This window comes from Vigna radiata, chromosome 2 (assembly GCF_000741045.1).
Source record: "Vigna radiata var. radiata cultivar VC1973A chromosome 2, Vradiata_ver6, whole genome shotgun sequence".
NCBI classification, from domain to species: domain Eukaryota; kingdom Viridiplantae; phylum Streptophyta; class Magnoliopsida; order Fabales; family Fabaceae; genus Vigna; species Vigna radiata.
In genome coordinates, this window is record NC_028352.1 from 21,607,266 (window position 1) to 21,633,197 (window position 25,932).

The 25,932-nt window shown below is 35.3% G+C and overlaps 1 protein-coding gene across 7 annotated transcripts in view; it reads left to right on the top strand.

The window, feature by feature from the left end:
* LOC106756139 (HEAT repeat-containing protein 6) overlaps positions 1–25,932 on the top strand; it is a 47,800-nt gene that overhangs the window by 11,175 nt on the left and 10,693 nt on the right. For 6 of the 7 annotated variants that reach the window (XM_014638417.2, XM_022778798.1, XM_022778799.1 and 3 more), the window contains 13 exons: positions 1,938–2,091; positions 2,241–2,328; positions 9,200–9,302; positions 9,383–9,473; positions 10,312–10,409; positions 12,659–12,841; positions 16,894–17,145; positions 20,988–21,083; positions 21,190–21,284; positions 21,383–21,446; positions 21,531–21,618; positions 21,725–21,798; positions 25,655–25,891. In XM_014638417.2, the coding sequence (XP_014493903.1) occupies positions 1,938–2,091; positions 2,241–2,328; positions 9,200–9,302; positions 9,383–9,473; positions 10,312–10,409; positions 12,659–12,841; positions 16,894–17,145; positions 20,988–21,083; positions 21,190–21,284; positions 21,383–21,446; positions 21,531–21,618; positions 21,725–21,798; positions 25,655–25,891 (1,623 nt within the window). Of the gene's footprint in view, positions 1–1,937; positions 2,092–2,240; positions 2,329–9,199; positions 9,303–9,382; positions 9,474–10,311; positions 10,410–12,658; positions 12,842–16,893; positions 17,146–20,987; positions 21,084–21,189; positions 21,285–21,382; positions 21,447–21,530; positions 21,619–21,724; positions 21,799–22,174; positions 22,241–25,654; positions 25,892–25,932 lie in introns of those variants that run through there. The other variant, XM_014638422.2, reaches the window with a different exon arrangement.

A 25,932-nucleotide genomic window follows, 5' to 3' on the forward strand; every position in this document is an offset into this window, starting at 1 on the left:
TCGTCCCTTGGGAAATGTGTTTACTTGATAGTATATGTTGATGATATTGTTATTACAGGAAATGATACTGCTGGAATATCTCAATTGAAGGAGTACTTGTATAGACATTTCCAAACCAAGGATCTTGGGAGCCTCAGATACTTCCTAGGCATTGAAGTAGCCCAGTCAAAAGATGGAGTTGTAATCTCCCAAAGGAAGTATGCTCTGGATATTTTACAAGAAACAGACATGATTGATTGTAGACCGGTTGATAGTCCTATAGATCCAAATAAAAAATTAACCGCAGAAGAAGGTGAGTTATTCTCTGACCCATAGAGATATAGGAGGCTAGTGGAAAAACTAATCTATCTCACTATTACAAGGCCGGATCTATCTTTTGCAGTTGGGGTGGTTAGTCAGTTCATGCAAGCTCCGTGTGTTGGTCATTGGAAGGCTCCCGCGCAAGGGCTGTTATATGAAGATAATGGAAACCTTCAGGTATCAGGATATTGTGATACGGATTGGGCAGGTTCTCCTATTTATAGACGATCTACTACAGGATATTGTGTTTTCCTTGGAGGAAACATTATCTCATGGAAAAGTAAGAAACAAAGTGTAGTGGCTCGATCAACAGTTGAAGTTGAATATAGGGCAATGGCTTCATTAACATGTGAACTTATATGGGTGAAGCAGTTCCTTCAAGAGCTTAGCTTCTGTGACATCCAGAGTATGAAGATGTATTGTGATAACCAAGCTGCTCTTCACATTGCATCAAATCCAGTGTTTCACGAGAGAACCAAACATATAGAAATTGATTGTCATTTTGTTCGCGAAAAATTATTGTCAAAAGAAATATGTACTGAATTTGTTGGATCAAATGACCAACTCGCAGATGCATTGACTAAGTCATTGAGGGGACCTCGGATTGAGTTTATTTGTTCCAAGCTTGGAACATACAATCTGTATGCTCCAGCTTGAGGGGGAGTGTTAGAATCATTACACATAGCTATCATCATTTAGGCTAGTACCTAGTTCTGTACCTAGTAGTCTAGTGCAGACTCTTGGTATTACATGTACTCTTGTGTTTTCATTATAAATAGAAGATAATGAGAGGGATCTTCTAAGCCCTCAAGATTATATTTTTATCAGTTTTAATCTCAAGTAGTACAAACCTCAGTTTCTATACTGATTTTGTAAGGTTGAATTAGACTTAAAATCCACTTTCAAGGAGTGTGTATCCCTCCTTTGCTCATCACTAACTTTGTGATGTTCTACTTGCTCATTGTAACTTCATCTTGTGCATAGTTTATTAACTATTTTTCACAAGCTGTAGTCTTCCTAGATGTTCATCTCCATTGCCTTCATTAAGACTTGAGAATATAAGCAAAGGGAGAACAATATATTTTTAAGAGCTTGCAAATGTCTCCCTTAGGTGCTCATATTTATTTACAACATATCTTTGATACAATGATGAGAAAGGAAAGTGTAAATGATAAGTAATCGTACCCAAAACAACTTTGAGTAAAGCTTACTTAACATATTTTGAAGTTATTCTAATAGTCCCTCAAGCAAAAAAAATTGAATGTACCAAGTTTGAAACAAATAAATTCAATTTGAGGTTCTCTCAATGATTATGTCAACAAATTTGGAAGTTGATCAATGGATCCGACAAATCCAATGCCAATTTCCTTCGATAACAAATTTTCTCGAATGTAATGACAGTTTATTGGCATTAATTCAACTCTATTCTAACAAACTTTCCTTTGGCATGTTTTATGTAGTGTGCAGTTTTGTTCATTTTTCAACTTCCATATGCATCTCATTTCATATGCATGCAGCTAATTAATTTTACCCTTTAGATGATGCTCAATTATCCCCCTCACCTCGCATGAACAAGGGTTGTGGTTTTATTGTGTTCTTGATTTCCTGGCTAAGAAAATGTTGTTTGTGTCACTCAGGCACGTATGGCATCTGCAACCACGCTAGTGACCATGATGGATGGTCTGTCTTCGATTTTCCTACAAGTAGCGGAATATAAGGAGTCTAACAAATTTGGATCTTTTATGGCACTTTCTAGCTCCCTTGGCAAGATTTTACTGGAACTTCATAGAGGTATCTATAACATTTGCAGTAACTTATTGAATAGATTGTGGCTTACAGACATCTGTTATGTGCTTTTGATTTTTTTCTTCTCTCTTCATTATTTATTTACATATTTTGCTTAATTTTACACTTTTTGTCTCTTTTCCATTGATTTGTAGGTCTTCTTTACCTAATAGAGCATGAAGCTCATACTAAATTGCTGGTTTTGTTATTCAGGATTATCAAGCTTTTGATATCATCTACACCGTATGTTTCTTTGCTTCTCATATTATTCTATTTGTTAAATTTAGTTATAATTGAAATGGTAAGTTTTTCGTTGTTTTTCTTTTACTCATAAATACGTAAAATATTCTTTTGGTTTTGGTTATTGGTTCTCTTATACTTTCATGAGAGCCAAAAAAGATCTTTTTAGATAATTGCAAAGGGGGACTTGAGATAGAAGTATGGAAAAATGCTTAAGAGTTTATTTCATCTCTTAGCTCATACATTCATACATAGGAGTTCCTCCATCTAATATTTAGAAAAGCAATGATTAATCCTACTGTACAGAGCAGATAGGAAACTAGTTGCACAATTCTGACACATGCTTGAGCTTGAGTAAATAGATGGTATGTACCAAGCTTGAAACATATAAACTGAATTGAAAGTCCTCTTCAGGACTTAATCAAAATCAATTTCTTCTACTATTAATTTTTGGTTTTGGTCCATTGGACCATGCACATGTCTACCATCAATCTTACCTATTTCTTGTAGGATGTCTAAGGCATATTTTTTGAGGATTTAAAATACCTTCATTTCATTGAGCTATGTCAATAGTTCAAAAGTATTTAAGTAAGTTCATTTAAATGAGTAAATAGATTGTATGTACTAAGCTTGAAACATATAAACCGAATTGAAAGTCCTCTTCAGGACTTGATCAAAAATCAATTTCTTCTACTATTAATTTTTGGTTTTGGTCCATTGGACCATGCACATGTCTACCATCAATCTTACCTATTTCTTGTAGGATGTCTAAGGCATATTTTTTGAGGATTTAAAATACCTTCATTTCATTGAGCTATGTCTCAATAGTTCAAAAGTATTTAAGTAAGTTCATTGGTTTGAAAGTGATTGCATAAATGCTTTTTTAAATGGGAAATTGTAGTGACATCATTACCTTTAATGATTAGATTTTCAACATACACAATTTAGTATACAAATCAAATGATCAACCTCATTATGTTTTAGCCCAAAAGTTTGTACTCTTTGGCGGATTTCCAAACCAGGACAATTTATACACTAACCCACACTACCCTTGGACAAGAAACCTAAGAGGTTGCTTTATGTAGATTTTCTTTTCTAGATCTCCATGAAGAAATACATTCTTGATATCTGTTGGAATCATTACATATAGCTATCATCATTTAGGCTAGTCTGTAGAGTTACTAATGAGCTGTACCTAGTAGTCTGGTGCAGACTCTTGGTATTACATGTACTCTTGTGCTTTTCATTATAAATAGAAGATAATGAAAGGGATCTTTCAAGCCCTCAAGAATATTTCTTATCAGTCTTAAATCTCAAGTTGGTATCAGAGCAGGTTCATCCTGCTCTGGTTTCTGTCCTCAGTTGTCCACCAGCACTGTCGCTGCTATTCGCACCTGTTCGGTGCCGTTCGCCGTCGTCCTCGACTGTCTCACTATTATCTGCAGCTGTCAACTGCAGTTTGAAGTTCTTAAATTTGGTTGTCCACCATTCGCCGCCGTCCGCTGTTGTCCACCACTGTCCACTGCCGTCCAACGCCGTCCGCCGCCGGCCACCGTCACAATTCCGTCTGGCGACCACTGGATCTAGTTCGCCTCTTCAAGCGACAACCAACCCCACCGGTGGGTTCGCCTGAATCTCCTCCACGCTCCGCCACGCACAACATCTTTGTGCGCTGCGAACAGGCGTGTGCCGTCCATGCGCCACCCTCTGCTCACCAGAAAGTCACCGCGACTCCTCCATAGCTGTCGCTTAGGCCCCCTCTCTCGGTTCTGACCCTCAAATCCTAGTTCCCGTGAAGACCCGAAGCTCCTCTTGAAGAAAACCGAGGGTTGTTTGGTTGATCACGGTCACTGTTGCTCACTGTCCCGAAGCTTCTTCTTCTTTTTTATCCAGAATGGCGTCTGGAAGTGTTCTTTCCTTATCTGGAAGTCCCTCGATTACTTCCGAAAAGCTAAACGGGAAAAATTATTTGTCTTGGTCTGCAGCTGTGGAAATGTGGTTCCTCGATCAAGGTCATTATGACCACCTTGAATAGGATGGAAGCCAAGTACCTTCAGGAAAAGCTGAACAATGGAAATAAGCAGATTTCCAGCTGTGTGCCCTATTGTGGCAGTATGTGGAACCACGACTTTTGATATCTCTTAGAGCCTTCAGAACTTGTCACTCGTTTTGGAAGAAAGCTCAAAGCATTTATGCTAATGATATTCAACGTCTCTATGATACAGCAAACAAGCTTGCAAGTCTCAAAATGACAGATCATGACATGGTCTCCTTCATGACTGAAGCCCATGCAGCTGTGGAAGAATTGAGAATGTTCTTGGAAGATGAATCTTCGGAAGACATCAAGAAGAAGCTTGACAAGTATTATATGGTGATGATCCTCCGTGCTTTGCATCCAGACTTGAATCACATCAAGACCAACTTCTGACAAGCCATGAGGTCCCAACCTTGGAAGCCTTGACCACACGTCTTCTTCGTGTTCCAGCACCTCAATCTCAAGAAGCTCATGAAACACTAGAACCATCTGTCATGGTTGCCACACGAGGAAGAGGAGGACATGGCACTAGAGGAGGAGGACATGGAGGTTGGGGACGTCCACAGTGCACTTACTGTAAGAGGCCGGGTCACACCCAAGAAAATTGTTACTCCTTGCATGGCTTTCTTTCAAAAACAGCCAATATCTCTAAGGCTGAAACTTCCACTTCCAACTCCAAGTTCACTGAGGAAGAGTATCAAGAAAATCTGCGATTAAAGTCTAACAGCTTGGCGTAATCATCTTAGTCCCCAAGTATGTCCACAACTTGCATTTCTCAATCCATGGAAGGTCCAAATTCATGGGTAATTGACTCGGGTGCTTCTGACAACATCTCTGGTAATACCTCATTGTTCTCAACCCTTTCCCTCCAAGAAAAACCCCATTTCATTACCCTTGCCAATGGCTCTAAAACTTNTTCAAAGGGAGTNGGTCAAGTCTCCCTATCTCCCTCTCTCACTCTGAAATCTGTTCTTTTTGTCCCTCACTGTCCATTCAATTTAATTTCCTTAAGTCAGTTAACCAAAATGTTACATTGTTCAATAACCTTTGATTCAAACTCTTTTGTCATACAGGAGCGTGGCTCGGGGCGACAGATTGGAAAAGGATATGAAGNTGGAGGTTTATACCATTTTGGATCTCGTCAACGGGTATNCTGTGTTGCTGCTCTTCCTCCTAAAGTGTTACATGATCGGTTGGGCCATCCTCACTTGTCAAAGTTAAAAAAGATGTGTCCTGAACNTAGTAGTCTTCAGACTTTAGAATGCGAGTCTTGTCAACTAGGAAAACATGTCAAATNTGTCTTTCCTAAAAAGTCTCACTCAATGTGTACTTCTAGTTTTTCTATTNTTCATTCTGATGTCTGGGGACCTAGTCGCGTCTCTTCTTTTGGTTTTAGGTATTTTGTTACTTTTATTGATGAATATTCTAGATGTACTTGGGTTTATCTAATGATAGATCGCTCTGAATTGTTACCCATTTTTACCTCTTTTTTGAATGAAATCAAGAACCAATTTGGTCAAGTAATGAAAATCTCTAGAAGTGATAATGCTAAAGACTATTTCTCATCCTCTTTCTCGGCAATCCTTAGTTCTCATGGTATTTTGCATCAGTCCACTTGTCCTCATACACCCCAGCAAAATGGTATAGCCGAAAGGAAAAATAGACACTTGGTTGAAACGGCTCGTACCCTTTTGCTTGGTGCCCACATTCCTGTTCATCACTAGGGGGATGCCATCTTAACTGCATGTTTTCTTATCAATAGGATGCCCTCCTCCTCTCTCAATAATAAAGTCCCTTTCTCCATCCTCTTTTCGAATGATCCTCTCTTTCACACCCCTCCTCGAGTTTTTGGTTGTGTATGTTTTGTTCATGACATGTCTCCGGGGCTAGACAAGTTGATAGTCCTATGGATCCAAATCAAAAATTAACAACAAAAGAACGTGAGTTATTTTCCGACTCCGAGAGATATAGGAGGCTAGTGGGAAAACTAATCTATCTCACTATTACAAGGCCAGATCTTTCTTTTGCAGTTGGAGTGGTTAGTCAGTTCATGCAAGCTCCGTGTGTTGGTCATTGGAATGCTATCATTCGGATTCTAAGGTATGTGAAAAAGGCTCCCGGGCAAGGGCTGTTGTATGAAGACAACGGAAACCTTCAGGTATTAGGATATTGTGATGCTGATTGGGCAGGTTCTCCTATTGATAGACGGTCTACTACAGGATATTGTGTTTTCCTTGGAGGAAACATCATCTCATGGAAAAGTAAGAAACAAAATGTAGTGGCTTGATCAACAGCTAAAGCTGAATATATGACAATGGCTTCATTAACATGTGAACTTATATGGGTGAAGCAGTTCCTTCAAGAGCTTAGCTTCTGTGACATCCAGAGTATGAAAATGTATTGTGATAACCAAGCTGCTCTTCACATTGCATCAAATCCAGTGTTTCACGAGAGAACCAAACATATAGAAATTGATTGTCATTTTGTTCGGGAAAAATTATTGTCAAAAGAAATATGTACTGAGTTTATTGGATCAAATGACTAACTCGCAGATGTATTGACTAAGTCATTGATGAACCTCGGATTGAGTTTATTTGTTCCAAGCTTGGAACATACAATCTGTATGCTCCAGCTTGAGGGGGAGTGTTGGAATCATTACACATAGCTATCATCATTTAGGCTAGTCTGTAGAGTTATTAATGAGCTGTACCTAGTAGTCTGGTGCAGACTCTTGGTATTACATGTACTCTTATGCTTTTCATTATAAATAGAAGATAATGAGAGGGATCTTTCAAGCCCTCAAGAATATTTCTTATCAGTCTTAAATCTCAAGTATATCTAACTGATGGAGAGCCAATGGCAAATAGTGGCGATGACCAAGAAAAGTCTAAATGTGGGAATTTTTTTTACACTGAGGAAATGTCACCATAATTGAGACCATATATCTACGTGTACCCTTTGGTAACTAGTCTTGCTTTACAGTGACTCTGAATTTGACAATTTACTATTTGCAGAGACAAGTAAGCAAAGAAATTGTGAAAAATTAAACAAGTAATGGGTGATAGACTTTCTACCATGAAACATGAAGATTGGCTATTAAAGTATATAAAATAATCATAAATCTTCTCTTTGCCAAACCAATTATATGTAAACAATAATAAAATGTTTATTAACATAATCAATTACATAAACTCTGAATCAATTATGTCAGTAAATATTTTATTGTTAATTACTTTTTAAATTATAAATGAGTAACTTTTAATAATTATGTTTTTGACACATTTTTATATGGATAAATAGTTGGTTTAGTAAAACAATTATTGACATATTTTGCTTTTAGTACAAGAAAAAAAAATTTACAGCCTTAGTACAAAAACTTTATTTTTCTGAATTTTGCTTGAACTCCATAAAGTAATTTATGTTTGGTATTTAGTAATTATCACGTGAGTTTATTAAAGGAAAAATTAACGTTAATATGCAATTATCCTTAAAGGAATCACTGAGGATTTTAAATTTACAAAGCAAAAAACCAAGGACAATAGTAGTGATACCATTTTTTTAGATGAGAATATGCTAGGAAGATACATTTGAGAGCTCTTGTAGATAACTTGTCTAATGTAGGAAACATGTCATGAATAAAACATATACACTACAAAGCACAGGGAGACACATGAAACAGATTTATTAGAAAATAGGATAGAAAGGAAATGTTACTGTCAGAGGGAGAAAGAGAAAATCCTATGTATGTGGAAGCAAGGCATAAAAATGTCACCTCGGTGGTGAATTGACATATCTGCATCAAGAAATAAGGTACAAAGTAGTCTAAACAAAGTGTCTATCTTTTTTCTTTGCTATACCATTTTGCTAAGGTGTATGAGAACATGTTGATTTTTGTAAAATGCCATGTGAACTTAAAATAGTAGAAAAGCGAAAAGAAAAGTATTCTTTGGCATTATCACTCCTAAAAATACTGATAACTTGGCTAAGCTGATTTTTTGTTTTGTTAAGAAAGGCCTAGATAGACAATTTTTTAGATCAATCTTTTCATTAAATAAGCCCAAGTTCAACGAGAATATTCAACAATAAATGTGACAATATTGAAAATCAAAAAGGTTACCTGGCTTGGCCCCAATTTTCAAAAGGAATTATGCACAAGGGAAAGTTACATCTTGCAACAAGTCTCCATACAAAGGAAGATCTAACTTGTTTACTTAGTTGACATGTTTCACACTATAACCCTTGGGGTTTTTTGAGATTAGGTACCATTTTTTAAATTTTGGTAAGTGTAGATGACTTAAGTGACCATGCAAAATTTTGGAGGAGGCGATGCAAAACAGGGCATAAAAGATTTGGAAACATTTTCATTATATTTGATAAAATTACTAATTAGGAACCACACAAGTTCTTTATATAAAAATAATAGTTTAATCTAGTATAATCTCTTTGCTCAGAAGTAACCAGAGCAAACATTAAATTATTCATATGTGGACATGGTTCTCTCACACTAACAAATCTTTTTATTCCTCCAGAAAATTCTTTCAAAGCCATTCTTAGAGAATCACCTATTTTCTCAAGTATTTTTAAAATTGTATTATTTTTGTATAATAGAAATGGGGATACATAGGCGTGTGAGTATTTGTGTTTCTTGTAGATAGAATAAAACAATTAATTCAAGATAATGATATTTATCAATTTAACTGTAGGCTAAATATTTAATTGCATAAATTGCACTAACACCATTTATGCTTCTTGATTCTTTAATCCAGATTAGGTGTTTTATTTACTTCTCTGCTTCCTAATGTAAAATAAGTATGTCTCCTGAAATCATTGTTTTGACAGATATTCAAGAATGCCACCAAATTTGTTGCCTCTTGTTGTTACATCTATTAGGACAAGGATTGAAGAAGGATTTTGGTTGAAAAGTGAACGAAGTGGTCTGCTGGTTAGTTGTCCGATTAATTGTCCAAAGTTTTGTTTGTCCTTCTCTAACAATGACAGTATAAAATTGACTTTTGTTGGCAGGCTGCTGCTATTGGTTGCTTGACGTTAGCTTTGTCTACCTCGCCATCTTCTGCTCAAATAAGGAATATGCTGTGTGACGAGGTTTCTTCAGGTGACTTCTGCTATTATTGATAATGAAAGCATACGTATAAGTTATTGTTTAAAATTAATGAAAGTCTAAAACTTTAACATCTATTTTTTCATAGTTCATGGTTCTAAACGCTGATTTTATTTTATCTACGTTCACTCAATAGTACTAACAAATATTTAATTCCAAAATCTCAAAATGAAAAAAATAAATAATACAATGGTAATAATAAAATTATTGTTATTATTATTTGTATTTATTTAATTTTTTTTTTTTTGTTGACCTAAAGCTATCTTTTAGTTGAATAGGCTTTTAAATAGGCCCTGGCCAGAGATACTTAGTAAGTTGACCCTGTAACTTTTTTTCTTGTGTCTGATAAGTACTTGTCTGAATCGTGTCACTAATGAGAAAAAAAAAACAATTATGATAAGTCTTTATCTAATTCCCTTGGGATTGCTTCTTGTCCATTTAGATTAAGTTAAAACTTGAACTGCATTCCTGACTGACAGTGCAGGATCTGCAATTAGTTTCAAAAGTAAATTCTCATTTTGTGTGCCAAATTAAGTTAGACTAAGGATGATTAATCCTACTTATTCATTGGAAGGCCTGAAAAAGGATGTTATCATTTTCTAATAAAAATAATATTTATTTTGTCCCAAGTGCATGGTTTACAGTCTAGAGTTGGTAGAATCTTAGGGAGTTGAACCTGTGAGACTATAAGTCACTAACTGATTGACAGGATTGATTTATGTGAATTCATGTTTAGGCACAAGACATTACTGGTTGGATTTTGCACATTTCTTTTTCAGGTTACTGCTTTATTGGTTTGGTCTTATGTTTGCATTTGTGGGCTTTCCTTCAGGTCATATTGAGACTGAAAAGAAGTTTGGTGTTCTTTCTACCTTATTTGAATATTCAATACAATCGAGTTGCCTAACCATTTGCCTTGAAGCCCTGCAGGTAATCTTTTTGGTGTACATTGGTTAATTGTTTATTTGTTTGCATCTATAAATGGGTATGATGATGTATATGGTTTCTGGAATATGATTTTTGCTGAGCCTTTTATTGGCATCTTGCCATTGAAGCAAATGTCTCCTCATAATCAACACAACACCATACGTCTAAGTAAATCCTTTAGCAACTAACCTTGCTTTGTAACATTCTAATGTGCCATCTGATTTATACTTTACATTATAAACCCATTTGCATTCTACTGCCTTTTTATCCCGTGGCCTGGTAACAGTGTCTCATGTTTGAACCCAATTCTCATCTCTTCATTCATGGCTTGAACCCAATTCTCATCCTTCAATTCTTCTTGAATTGAAGTAGGAACTCAAATTGTGTCAGTGGCAAAAATGAAACTCTGGTGTGGCATAGATAGGTTTTTAATATTCTACCAACTTCTAGTAATGCATTTAATATCCTACTTACAACAATCACAAATGAAATGATATCTTACTTCAATGTGCCTAGCCTTAGATTGTTGTGTAGGAGTTTTGGATAGATTGGTTGCACTAGTGCTGTCACAATATATTGGTATATTGTGTTCAAAGCTTGAGTAATCTTTAATGTAATGCTTCATGCATAATTGCTGAGGACATCAACTTCCAGCAAGCATAGATTCGGCCTCTGTTGTAGATGGAGAATTGAGTTTTGTTTCTTTCTTGATCATGAGATTAAATAAGGTTCTAGAAACTGGCAGCCTCCGTTGGTGCTCCTTTTATCAACATGATCTCCAAGAGAGTCTGGGTTAGAAGCCTTCTATTTTGAAACTTTTGTTTTTCTTATAACACAAACATAGATTAATAGACCCTGTAAGGTACCAAAAGATCTATTTCACATCTGTCAAATGAGGCTCTTTTGGATCTAAGTGAAACCTTGCACACAAGCACATACTATTCATTTTATTAGGTCTGCTTGTACATAAGTAAAGAAGAGATCCAATCAATACCTTTGTAGATCATTTGATCTACTTTCTTATTGTTCTACTCTTTTGTTTGACTGGGTAAGGGCTGTTGTAGTAGTATAGAAAGCAATGTGAACTTAGAGGAGTATAAAGGTGAGAAGAAAAATATTCTTTAGCATTATCACTCCTCAAAACTTTGATAACCTTGTTAAATGGATTTTTTATTTCATTAAAGGCAGAAAGATAGACAACAATTTAGATCAATTTTTCCTTAAATAAACTTAAGTACAATATTTATTGATAACAAAATACTGAAACCCAAAAGATGTGAGTTGACTAGGACTGAAATGTCAAAATGAATTAGAGAAGAGACACTATTACATTTTATTTTGCGGTTTTTTTGAAAGGGAAATCTAATTTGTTTTCTTAGTTGACATGACTCACATTCTAAGACTTGAAGATTAGTAAGGTTAGAACCATTTTCTTCAATTTGATAAGTGTGGATGACCCTGCAAGAAAGGTCCATTATTGTTGAGTGGACCTCCTATCGTACACCTGCCTAAGTTAGCATTGGTGTAAAACCTCATGTATTCTTTTTCTTTTCTATAAAATCACTGTTCCATTATCGTTGAGTGGCATATAGGTGCATTACGTCTGTACCGTGCATAAATTGACTGATAAAACTTGTAGTAAATTCACATCTACTATTTCCTCTATGACTACATGAAAATTATTGGTTTAGCCTGCCTTGCGAAAATCTCCACATAATGGGTAGAAAACAGCAGCCAGTAAGAAATCTAACATCCATTTTTTGACTATACTGGTCTGAATTATAGGAATAACCGGAACTAACAGAATGAAATTCTTTTGAAAAAAATCTGTACAAAAGTGAAATGAGGAAATAAATTTATCATACTACAACAACTAAACAAACAAATACTGAGGTAATAAAATGGTATCATGTGCTCCAACATATAGTTTGTGATTGTATTAAAATATTGTTACTGTTGTCAGCTTTGTGTAATAGTTTTTTTTTTTTTTTTTTTTGTTTTCTGCCAAAGTTTACTGAAATTTGATGACTTAATGCAAAATGAAAATTAAGGGAAGTATTGGTGTTAGCTCGAATATGCTTGATCTTGAAAGATAAATGGCATCTTGCCTTCGTGATTGTCATGGATAATTAAATAGATGTTTTAAAGCAGTGGTTATTGATGGACATGTATTTTTCTATTGATGTTTACATAATAATTTGTTGCATGTGTCTATGCTAGTTTATTGATATATTCAGATTAACTTTCTACAGGGACTTAAAGCTGCATTCCACAATTATCCTAATATAGTGACTGCTTGTTGGAAACAAATTTCTGCTATTGTGTATCAACTCATTAGCACTATGTGTGTTGAAACTCCTTCCAGGCAATCAAGTGAACTTGTTGGTAGCCCTACTACATTTATTAACGAAAAAGTTACTATCGCTGCTATTAAGGTAGCAACTTTGCTTTTCTTCTGAACTAGTGTCTTAATCTCATTTCTTTTAGATTAATTGGTGTATAATCAATAGTCAATTCGAGTTTGAAAATTCGTGTTGTATGCATTGAAGTTAATTGGTATCTTTGCTTTCCTTTCTACCATAAAGATGTAGGGTTTATTTGAATAAATTTCTCCAAAAACACTTCTGGGAAAAGAAATTAAGAACAAATGAACGAAGTTTTTTGTAAGCTACCAGTAGCTTATGCATAAACTAACTAGTAGAAGCTCTCTTATTTAACTTATCCAAGTTTAGACTTTTCACTTATGCATAAACTATATTTTGTTCATTGTTTGATTTTAAAAGTGCTTATGGAGCAGCACAAAAGAAGGGATAAAGTGTTGGACCAAAAAAATTCACGTAGTTGACCTAGGAATAACCTTTTTGGTGTTGCACATGAGAGGCCAATCTACTCCCTCACTCTCCTAAATATAGTCAATAGATGTATGGTAAGAATGTTAATTGAGTTTGCGTTTGTGAAAATAATGAAAACTAGGTGTTGTTTGTTGGATATTAAATGCAATACTAAAAGTTGTTGGTAGGATATTAAATGTATTACTAGAAGTTGTTAGAAGATTCTAGAGATCTCTTGTAATTATTACTTTAGGATTTGAGTTCTTTATATTTGGAGTTGATGTACTGATTCAAATCAATTAACAAAAATAAGAATCTTCTGTCTTTCAAATTAATCCTTTCAAGTCTAGGTATAGGATTAATTCCCTTTGTGTACAAAATACATATAGGGTAATGTATTTCCAATGAAGAATAATATAGGAAAGTACACTTAGAAAATACACATAACATTGTAACTAACAAGATATTATAACTAATAATATCTTAATAATATCTAACACTCCCCCTCAAACTGTCGCATACATATCATATGTACCAAACTTGTTACAAATATAATCAATTCTACGTTTCCATGAAGACTTGTGAAAAGTTTTGCTAACTGATCACATAAAAAAAATTCAATCTTGATGTGTCCAAATACAAATTTTTCTCGAATAAAATGATAGCCAACCTCAATGTGCTTGGCCCTTTCATGAAATATAGGATTAGAACTAATTTGAAGAGCAACCAGATTGATTGTCAAATATAAATATCATTTTAGTGACATCTTCAAATTCCAAGTTTGCTGAAGCTATAGCTCTATATTATGCTTTTGAGGATACGAGAAAGGCTCCCCTTGAATAGGTAGGAGTTTGGTATTGGGATCCATGGTGTGTCAACAAATTTTGAGTTCATTAATGCATTTTTCTCCAAAATATCCAGTGCACACTTTCTTTGAGATATAACAAAATCGTTGTTGGATTGTGCTACCTTAATCCCCAATAAATATCTGGATTTGCCAAGATCTTTGGCCTACAAGTGGTGAAGGTGTTGTTTCATCTAGGAGATGACATGGTGATCATTGCTTGTAAGATCAATATCATCAACATATACTATCTGTTAAAAAGTGAACTTTAAACCTAACTCAACCTCACAAAACCGGCTTGTAAGGTGAGGTTTGCACCTATTTATATACTCTAAATTGACCTTATCTCTAGTTGATGTGGACTTCCAACACATGCCCTCACGCCGAGGTATATACATATCGAGCGTTAACTAAACATTAATGGGTGGTCCGATAACAGCCCGATAGCGGGTGGAACAATATGGCCAACAAAAAACAAATATCGCTAGGATAGGCTCTAACCTAACTCTGATACCAAGTTAAGAAGTGGACTTTAAGCCTAATTCAACCTTACAAAACTGGTTTGTAAGGTGAGGTTTGCAGCCATTTATATACTGTAAATTGGCTTTATCTCTAGTCGATGTGAGATTTCCAAAACTATCAAATAGATACACTTAGCACTTGAGTGACGACAAATTACTGAATGATCTGCCTCATTACAAGTCATTCCAAACTGTTGAACAATATTGCTAAATTTTCCAAACTAAGCCTTAGTTAGGAGACTGTTTCAAGCCATAAAATGATTTGTAGAGACAACATACCAATTAAAAGACTCCCCCTGAGCAACAAAACCTGGAGGTTACTCCATATAAATTTCTTCTTATAAATCTCCATTAAGATAAGCTTTTATGGCATCTAGTTGGTAAAGAGTTCATTGTTGAAGAACAACCATGGCTATAAATAAGCGAGTAGAAGCCATCTTTGCCAATGGAGGAAAAGTATCACCATAATCTAAACTAAATTTGTGTGTAACCTTTAGCCACAAGGCAAGCTTTGAGATGATCAATAGTACTATCAAGACCAACTTTGATAGAAAAGACCCACCTACAACTAACAATGAATTTCCTAGATGGTAAACGGACAAGCTCACAAATTTCACTATTCTAAAGAGCACTAAGTTCATTAAGCATTGAATTAACATAGTAAAAATATTTATCAGTGTTAGTGGTATTTATCCTATGTACATTAATGGACATTTCTTTCCATTTGAAAGTAAAATAGGTTTGTCTTTTTCACCCAAAATGTAATTCTCTCAAATTTGACGTGTTTCTTATTTGGCTGTGGGCACAAACATGCTTTTGATGTGACTTTATGATAGGGTATGGAGAGTTTATGAAAGGAAGAAAAAAGGGAATAAAGAGGGAGAGAAGTGTTAGGCGGTTAGAACAGTATTAGTAGTGGGGGGAAATNAAGCTCCTATAAGAGAGCTTATGTATGGAAATTATATTTCACTTTTTGGATTAGTTATACTGCATAGACAGGATCACGTGGACCCTGTGGAGAGAGAATTTGGCTCTCTTGGAGGTTGTTGACTGAGCATTTCATTATACTGAATAACAGAATTATACAGTATATTCTTCTTTTCTTAGCTGTGAGTGTGTGTTGAGTGCAAATTAAATAGGTTTCCAATCCAGAAACCTATCACTTTATATATAATTTTATTTTTGGCTCTTTTGTTTTGAGTTTAAAAAGCTTTATTGATACCATTACATTTATGTGTCACATGTGTCTCGTAGTAGCACTTTTATATTCCTTTCATTGGCACAAAGTGTAAAATTTCCTTCTTTTTACCTTTTTATTTCTCAAGTTTAGAAAAGAATAATTTCTCTCTCATATAGTTTCATTACATACATCTAATATAACATATAAATATATATATATATATATATATATATATATATATGTATGTATGTATGTATGTATGTATGTATATGTATATATGTATGTATGTGTATGTATATATGTATGTATGTGTATGAATATGTGCCTATACATTAATTGGATAATTTCTGAAACAAGCACATCTTATTCTTGGAAAAATATCCCTGAGATTGTAGGATTGATATACTAGAAACAAAACCAAGATACATCCAACATACAAAATTAAAACCAATAGGAATAAAATCTGGAACTTCCTAAAATATCTTGCCAAAATAAAATCTTAAACTTTCTAAAATATCTCAACATTATTAATTGAAAACACCTAGATGCAACTCTTTGAACACTAATAAATTTCTCTTTCCAATGTTGTTTGTTCCATTTCAAATTAAAATAGGTTTGTCTTGTTTACCCAAATTCAAATTTTCTCAATTTGATGTGTTTCTCATTCATTGTGTTGAGCACGAAATTGCTTCCAATATGCTTTTGTATACTTTTTATTTTTTATTTTGAGTTTGGGATATTTTGTGAACACTATTACATTTTTCTTGTGGCATGATGTTGTGTGTCTTGTACTATTTCTTGTATCGACATTTCATACATATTTTATTTTGGAAAAACTTCGATGCAATTCCTTGTGTGTTTTGGTGCCCTTCGCCAATTTGGATTGATGTTTTGCCTTGATGAGCTATGGTCCCCTTTAATACAGACCTTTGTTATACAATTAGGTGAAAACCTAATTCTGATTAGAGAACAGAAAAAGCATCTAAGGAACTGTCTAAACTTTTTGACCTTTTTATTGTAAGTATTATTCACTTGAATTGGCTAGTGATATCATTTTTGGGATATGATTTCTTGCATCTATTAATTTTAGAATTTATTTTTTTATTTTAAGGTTCTAGATGAGGCTCTTCGGGCAATATCTGGATTTCAAGGAACAGAAGATCTTTCAGATGATAAATTAATGGATATTCCTTTTGCATATGATTGCATTAGGACGAAGAAAGTATCATCCGCTCCGTCGTATGATGTGGAGGAAAAAGATGATGTTATAGTAAACTTTGAAGCTTGTGATTCAGGAATTCAGCAATGGTGCGAGGCAATTGAGAAGCATATGCCTCTTATCTTGTGTCACTCTTCAGCAATGGTGAGATTTTTTTATATCATATGTCATAGTTTTGTATTTTTTATACTAAATAATCGAGTCATGTGTGCCAACTTGAATCAGTTGTTCATATATGTTGAATCTTTTCATTTTTTAAATTAGCTTAACAGAATGAGATCGTATTAGTAGTTTCGTGGACAAATTGGCTACATACAAAAGTCAGCTATTCCTTAACAGAAACAAAAAAGCAGAATAAAAGTAGAGAGAAGCATACCACTGGCATAGTTTATCAGCAAAAATAGACCTTAGTTCTGGACCTATTAGAGATAGACTAACCTTTAAATTTCTATTTACCAAGTACAAAGTTAATTGTCTTCCCTGCTACACATCTGCTACTTTACTAAAGATACCACGTTCATAATTCTTATCTATTCAGATATGTAACCAACACTCCGAGAGGTCAGTGGCTCCATAGTCTAGTCTTTAATAGTGAGAAAAAGGTGTATCTGAAGCATTAAGACTCAGAGAAAATGAAAACTTACCAGAATATGTCAGAGAGCACACACTTGTGGGCTGGACATTTGATAGGAACCCGGAAATAGTTAGACCCAAACCCACAATATCCAAGGTGTATGTTAGACAAAGGTATTTTCTAGACAGTTAGAGAGTGTCTAGTCTCTCCCAAATTCCAGCCAATTCCAATCCCCCCTTCCCCCCACTCTCCTTCCACTCCTTATACCCACATAACAGAATTTCTCCTCTCCTAATGTGCCAGCTCAGCAGTTTGTTACATGAAATTCTTCTCATTCTCTCTCTTGCCATTTTGATCCCCTACTTTGCCCTTCTTTCTTTGTCTAACATACACCTTGGATATTGTGGGTTTGGGTCTAACTATTTCCGGGTTCCTATCAACATTCTTCAATTCTCTAGCAGTTTGGGATATGTCCCCTTTTCCATTCGATAATTCACGATCTCAGCTTTATAGGTGGATTATGCACCAATAAAGGCTGCAATAATGATCAAAGTGGCACAGTAATGATGGCTGCAATATGTTCCAGGGGGTGCAACAATGAAGGTTGCATTTAGGGTTGATAGACATGGTCAAAGACTTAATAAGTGGGTTCAAGACCTATTCATCTTCACAAAATTAGCTTGTATAGTGAGGATTACACCCTACGTATGGTGAGGATTACTGAATGATCTTAGATGACTTGAAGATTAATTTGGAGGGACCCATGAAGCCCTACTGTAATAATAAGTCAACAATAGACATTGCACACAATCCCATTCGGTATTTTTTTTATATCAGCATAATCCCATTCGGTATGACAATACAAAATATATAAATATAGATGAGTGTTCCTCCCTGCACCTCACCTCCTTCTTTCTACACCTCCAATTTTACCATTTTATCCTTTCTTTAATAAGTCAAAATCTATCAAAATCTATTACATATAATATATAATAGAGAGAGGTGCAGGAGGTGCTAATCTAATTTTGGGGTCTAAGAATCAAAGGAAATAAATCGACAAAATTAGACAATGGACTATCGTGGGGTCTTAGTAGTCAAATGCCAAGAACATTGGTCAGTATCAGAATGGTAGCTACACTCAGTTTTTCCCCATCACCTTCATCAACTTTCATGTTCAACTGTTAAAGCTCGTCTGTCTCGAACCCACTTTCTTCTTGCTTCGTAGATTTGCACAACCGCAAAATGAACTGCGTTTCCATTCGCCGCATTGCGATATGTGGACAACACGAAGATGCACCCCCCAAAACCCCAACCGCAGATCCACCTGCAGTTGCCATTAGCCGCAGGACGAACTGCGTTTCCCTTTACCCGCATTGCGATATGCGGACAACGAAGATGCACCCCCTAAACCCAACCGCGGATCCACTTGCGGTTGCCATCAGCCGCAGATCCAACTGCGGCACCACCCTCATCAGCAGATCAAGTGCAGGGAGCATTAATCTCAATTCTGGTTTATGTCTGCAACTCCTCCCAGTTCCCACGTCCAGCCCAAATCAAGCACAAAAATCATGCTCAAGCGCCAGAAATCAAGCACAAAAATATATTCTATCAGAGAGGGTTGGAGGGAAGAGCACGGAGGGGAGGAGCATCAGAGAGGAGAAAAAATGAAAGAGTTCAGGCTGAAATTTCAGAAAGGAGGTGTAGGTTTCAAATGTGAGATGCGGCAAAAGCTTTGCTTTGAGAATGGATTAACTTTTTTATAAAATTAAAATATTCTTCTTCACACTGACAGGGGTACAGTTGGAATTAAAAAAGAATTGGGAGGTGTAGGATGGTGAGGTGCAGGGAGAATTGCTCAATATAGATAGACACTTCATTCAGGAAAGAATACAAGAAGCTTTAATATGCCTGTCATACATTCCGTCCAAGCAACAGGTGGCTGATGTCCCAATAATAGGACTCAGTACCTCATCCTTCAATAATCTCATAACCATGCTAGAAATGGACTACATTTATTCAACTTAAGATGGGGTGTTGAACTATGGATGTAAATACTGCAGATTTACTTTACGGATTTTAAGGGATTGGGATTAGCAGATTATTTGGTAGATTTGCTCAAGATTTAGAGTCTTAATTTCTAGAGATTTATTTCCTTCATATGAAGAGATTTATTTCCTTATTTCAAGGAGATTTATTCCCTTCATACCAATGTATTGTTTCTTTTTGAGATCAAGAAAAGTAATTCCATAATTATTGCTTACTGCCGACACATTGTTTCACACTTCCAATATCAATCTAAGTGACTGTGTGCATCTGAAAATTTCGCCACAAAGAAAAAGTTCTAAGTCAAATAAGCATCATCTCAAACTCTCATATCGTTACCATGGACCATATTTGGTTCTTAAGCAAATTGGCGAAGTGTCTTTCTAATTAGAACTATCACAGCAAGCTCAGATTCATCTGGTGTACCATGTATCTCAACATACGAAGGCCATCAGGGGTAGAAGTTTTTCTACCTCTAGAATTGCAAGGAACTACAAAAGTGTTCATCCTAGCTTACATTCAGGGAAGACATAAGATCACTTAAGATGCTGCACCAGTATAACAGGTGTTAGTGCACTGGAAGGGAAGATTTATCTTCTATTCAAAATCGATTTCTTGATTTTAACCTTACAAGGTTAATTCTGAAGAGGGCAGTATTGATAGACAAGCAAATATAGCATGTTGACAATAAGATAGCATTGCAGGTTTGTTGTAGGAGGAAATTTCAAAACAGTAACTAATAATACTGTCCTCAGGTAGTTTTTACAGCTAAGTGTTGATAGCAGTTAAAACCCCTTGTAAAGTTTAGGAGGAGAGGGAAGAGGGTGGTGTCACAGAATTAATTTTGGTAACTGGATTAATCCAGAGAAATTATTAGAGAAGTTCAGATTTACTTTTCTTTGTTTTCTGCAAAAATAGCCTTGATTCCTAACACTTACCCTCTTGCTGACATTCTTTGTTTATGTTGTATTTTTTTTATGAAGAGAAATATATTTTCACAGAATGAATGAAATATGAATTTCTAACAAATGTGTCTGATAGAGCCTGTAATTTAAATGATGAGCCAAGGCAAAGGAAGAGTCAATAGATTGAGCTGGCAGTTGGTTGTCTGTTATGAGAAAAGTTTAAGGTAACATTCAGGAGGTTGGAACGTCATAATAGAAGGGAAGTAATAGGACAAATGGGATTATGGAAAGTTGTATAGAGCCTTAGGGTGGACAGAGTATTTTCTATGACGAGCCATAGACTGGAAATCGTAGAAGTTTTCTCAATATACATATAGACATTTTGTGCTTGTGTTTTTCAAATATTTATGATTTTTTTTTTCTGGTTTCCTAACAGTATACCTCTTTCTGCTTTTCCCTTAAAGGTGAGAGCTGCGTCAATTACATGTTTTGCGGGCATGACTTCTTCTGTGTTCATGTGTTTCACTAAGGAGAAACAGGACTTCATATTGTCTTCTTTAGTAAGTATCTACAGAAATCATGTTCTAGGCTATCTAATTGCAGTATTGTAATGAATAGATTACCATGCTGCTGTAATGAATTTACTAACTTGCTAAAATTTTGTAGGTACACGCTGCTGTACGTGATAGTGTGCCATCAGTGAGATCTTCTGCTTGTCGTGCTGTTGGTATCATTTCATGTTTTCCACAAGTGTGTCAGAGGTTATACTATAACTTGTACTGTGAATATTATGATTTCTTTTTGAAACATATATTTGATTCACTAGAGAAAGTCTAAAAGTGTTAAATAATCTCTGTAGTGCAGAGGTACTTGAGAAATTTATCCATGCTGTTGAGATCAACACTCGAGATGCACTAATCTCTGTAAGTTCTGCTTCAGTTTCTGGCTCTATACTTTCCTATATACATTTTGTAATTAATTGGTATTCGCTGTTTTCCATAAAGCAGGTTAGGATAACAGCTTCATGGGCATTGGCAAACATATGTGATGCTATTTGTCACTCTGATAGAATCCCCCCATTTGGACAGCAGATGGGTGAGTTTGATTTGATGTCCATGATTGAATGGTCAACCTTTTGGTGTCAAGACAAAATTTCAATGTTCTCTTTGTAATCTCTTTATTTCTCTACTTTGTTGTGTAGGTTCAATCTCCAATCCCCAGTTGATTGTATTGTTGACTGAATGTGCTTTGCATCTTACTAAGGATGGAGACAAGGTATCTTTTATTTGTGTTCTGTATTTCCTTAAATTTGAATATTCTGTTGAAAAAATGTAATTTTGAGGAGAGTAATTAGAGACATCGCTGAATTTGTGTTTCAATGTACTCAAGCATAGTGTATTATTATATGAATAATTACGGAGAAAATAATCGCCTAATTTGTACGATAATATAAATCCAAAAATTGCCTATTTACCGTTGTTAGTGTTGTATTAAGTTGGTTATGATTTTTGTTTTAGCAATTTTATCAACTTTTCTTTTACGTCTATTTTTCTTTTCTTTCTCCATATATGAAGGAAATCCTTTTCATTCTGTGTGTAGCCTTTCATCTCAACAAGTTTACTTTTCTGTTTCTCTTTTCTTGTCTCTCTAGAACTCCAATATGGTTATCAGGAGCTTAGTGATCCACGGCTTGAAAAACTAATCCTCCTACTCCACCTACCATAACTTGGGCTATGCCCGATGTGTCTGCATCTGGTAGAATCTATTATTTTTGTTTCCTTTTCTTTCTTGATGATTCCAGCAAGTGTCCGGGGTCCTTTAGGAGCAGCTGCTTGGACTTTTGGCTTGTTCGCACTTGATGCAAGGTTAGATCTCTCGGTTTTTTGGTCTGTTGTCTTGGCCATAAACTGAGTGAATTCATATTTTCCAAATGGCTCCTCTTTTGATCTAGAGTCACAGTCCAATTGTATTTTAGCCCTATCTAATATAAAACCTTTAGTTCCAGAAGGAATTACCTGTTAACCCATAAACAAAATTTTCTGCAAGACTATGATATATCAAAATACGGGGAATAGGCTCAAGTGCTTTCTTCCCTATCTTCAGGTAATGACCTAAGATAGAATATAGGGTACCAAGATCTTTGTCATTTCTTCCAACCTCATTTACAACCTGCTCCCTCTTTGAGCCTGTCATAACTGTGTCCACGTCTGCAACTGTATATACATCTGGACATATAAAAACCCTAGCCAACATCTCAAGTAAAGATACCCATCCTATCAATGACAATTCTTCAAACTTTGAGGAAAAATCAGGATAATCTATCAGATTTGGGTTCTCCTAATTCCTTAAGATTAAGGAATGCAAAAATTGAAAAACCATCAAGGAGTAACCAATAAAAGGAACCGTGGAGTACTAATGTCCTAGGACCCTAAGTCTTACCTGTGGTATATCCACGCCTTTGTCAATGAGAGCCTTGCAGACCAAGTTGCTGAATATGAAGTTATGGACACTCCTTCTCTGGGAGCTCTTTTCAAGCCTATAGAGAGTGTTACCAAAGAAGTAAGTGCACTGAGAAAGCTGGTGGAAGAAAATCATGAGGACCATCTAGCCCTGAAGCAGAGGGTGGTGCAGCTGGATGAATCATTTGGTGAGCATGTGTTAGGATATAGGGTATTTGGATATAATGGGAAATGGGATTAGGGTAGAAGGGAGAAGAATTGTATAAATAGATTGGTTGTATAGTTTGAAGGCAGTTTTGGAGAACATTGTTTGTTGGCAGGCGTTAGACCTGTGAAGGGGATTATGCCCTTGTATCTTGACTGTACAGACTATTCTTTCTATTAATAATATTAGAATCATCTCATTTCTTTCTGTTTTACTGTTGTGAGAGTGTGAGTGGGTGTTCTTGATCAGGTTTTGTGTTCGGAAACCTATCAATATGGCTAACAAGAACTACGTGGAGATGACTACCCAAGATGTAATGAACACAACAATTCTTGGTCCCACACTCCCTTCAAACGCTCAACCTGCCTCCTCTACCAGCACACATTAGGCTTTTCTGTAGAGGATAAGAAAGAACATGGTGGCGGATCAGGAGCGAGTTCAAACAAATCTACGGGTGTTAGGCCAGGGATGAGTGATCAAGAGAAAGTGGAGTTTTGGCTGAAGAAGCAAGTGGTGATTGAAGAAGAAGCAACATCAATGTTCAATAGTGTTTGCAAGGCTTTCACTGACAAAGGCGTGGATATACCACAGGTTACCAAAGCTATGGTTAGAGTCTATCCTAACTATATTTGTTGTTTGTTGGGCATATTGTTCCACTGTTATCGGGTCACTATTGGACCACCCATTAATGTCCAATCTCACGCTCCAGACGTATATATCTCGGCGTGAGGGGAGGTGTGTTGGAGGTCCCACATCGACTAGAAATCAGACCAATTTAGAGTATATAAGTGGGTTCAAAAACCTCACCTTACAAGTTGGTTTTATGGGATTGAGTTAGGCTTAAGTCCACTTGTTAACGATAATGAAGAATAATATTGTAACTAATATAAGATATTATAACTAACAATATCTCAACTACTCAAATAGAAATCCCAAATTAATTTTTAACTTCATTGTAAAAGGATTGAAATATAAAAAATAACTCAGAATTATTTTTCATTAAAATATCCAAGTACATCTTGAATCATCATATAAGTATCAAAATATCGAAATCTTAAATTAGACTTAACACAGCTGGTAATATGTCAGAACACAAAAGGGGAAAAAACACGTTATGAGACCTTATGAGGAAACGAACTACGACCATGTTTCTCTAATTGACACGACTCACAATAAATTAGATAATTTGGACAAACCATGTTTGACCACTGCTGTCTACCTTAGTTTCAATTAGATAATTTGGACAAACGATAATTCTCCCAGCCTCTTAGTAAACATGTTATTAGAAAGATACCTAAGTTTCAATTAAATTATACTATTCTCTTTAAGGTTTCTCCTGAGTTTCAATTCTTTATAGACCTTTGGTTGCAATTGTGTTCTTGTGTAAGACTTTACAACAAACACAAATTTGATTTTCAATCACCGATTAAAGCCTTCCATTAATAGATCTGAACTAATCACAAGCCAAAACTTGAACAATTGACCGATTGAAAGCTCAATTCAAGCTAAACTGACAAGGCATCACCAAGCAAAGGCTTGAACTGAGAACATTGATGAATTCAAACAATGCACTGATACAAAATACAAGAAACGGAAGTGGAAGCAATCTCAACTTGAGCAAGAAAGAAATTAGTGACAAACTTGAAGGATCGAGATCTGTGCAGAAAAAGCTCTAGATACTACCATCTTAGAGAAATTGAATGGAGAAAAGAGAGAGAATTAAACATGACCTGAATATTTTATTGTTGTAACACATAGAATCGTAGATGTAGTCTCTACTACTAACTATTATAGAAACTGACAACTGCACAATTACAAAAAGAAAAAGAAATTGTACAATTATAAGTAAACCCACATCTGTACAGTCTAACTAGAAACTATACAAGTCAACTGTAGTTAGCTATAGTATGTATACTTACACGTAACCTAGAATGCATTTTTACATTCTATAATTCCTAAATGGAATGTATTACAGATTAATACATTTTCAGATTGTGCAATACGAAATACATTGAGTTTTGGATTGCATCATCTGGAATAGATTTCTAGATTGCATAATGCTGAATAGATATTCGGATTGCACAATTTGGAGGATTATGCAACCTGGAATATTTCCAACCCATGGATAATTAGGACTATTTCCACACCTATGGAGGTGCAGTAAGAAGGTATTGATGTGCGAAATGAAATCACTTTGTTAGGATGTTTCCTGGATGGAACATGTAAACAACAAAGTATAATATTGTGTAAGGTGGGTTATGTGGAAAGTAATTGTCTGATTTTTGTTTGCTATATAATTTTATAAATTTTAGAATTTCTAGTTAACATAATTAAGGATTGCCTAATTAACGTAAATCAAGTTATCTTAAATATCTAACTAGCAAATCATTTTATATATATTGATTATTTGCCTATGATTTGCACATTTGTCTCTCGCTTATTTATGTTTTCTTTTCTCCATTACCAGGTTAAATCTAATGCTGTTAGGGCTCTTGGGTATATTTCGAGAATCTTAAAGTGTTCAACATCAAAATTTCAGGACACACCATTGGACCATCATAACCATTTGAATGAAGCATTTCTCAACACTAAAGATCTAATGGTGTGTCAACAACATTGTGCATTGGACTGTCTACAGGATTTGAATAGGCTTGAGAGAATAGTTCAATCATTTATTTCTTGCATAACTACGGGGAACGTTAAGGTACCATAATATTATATTGTTTGGTTATTATCTGAGTATTT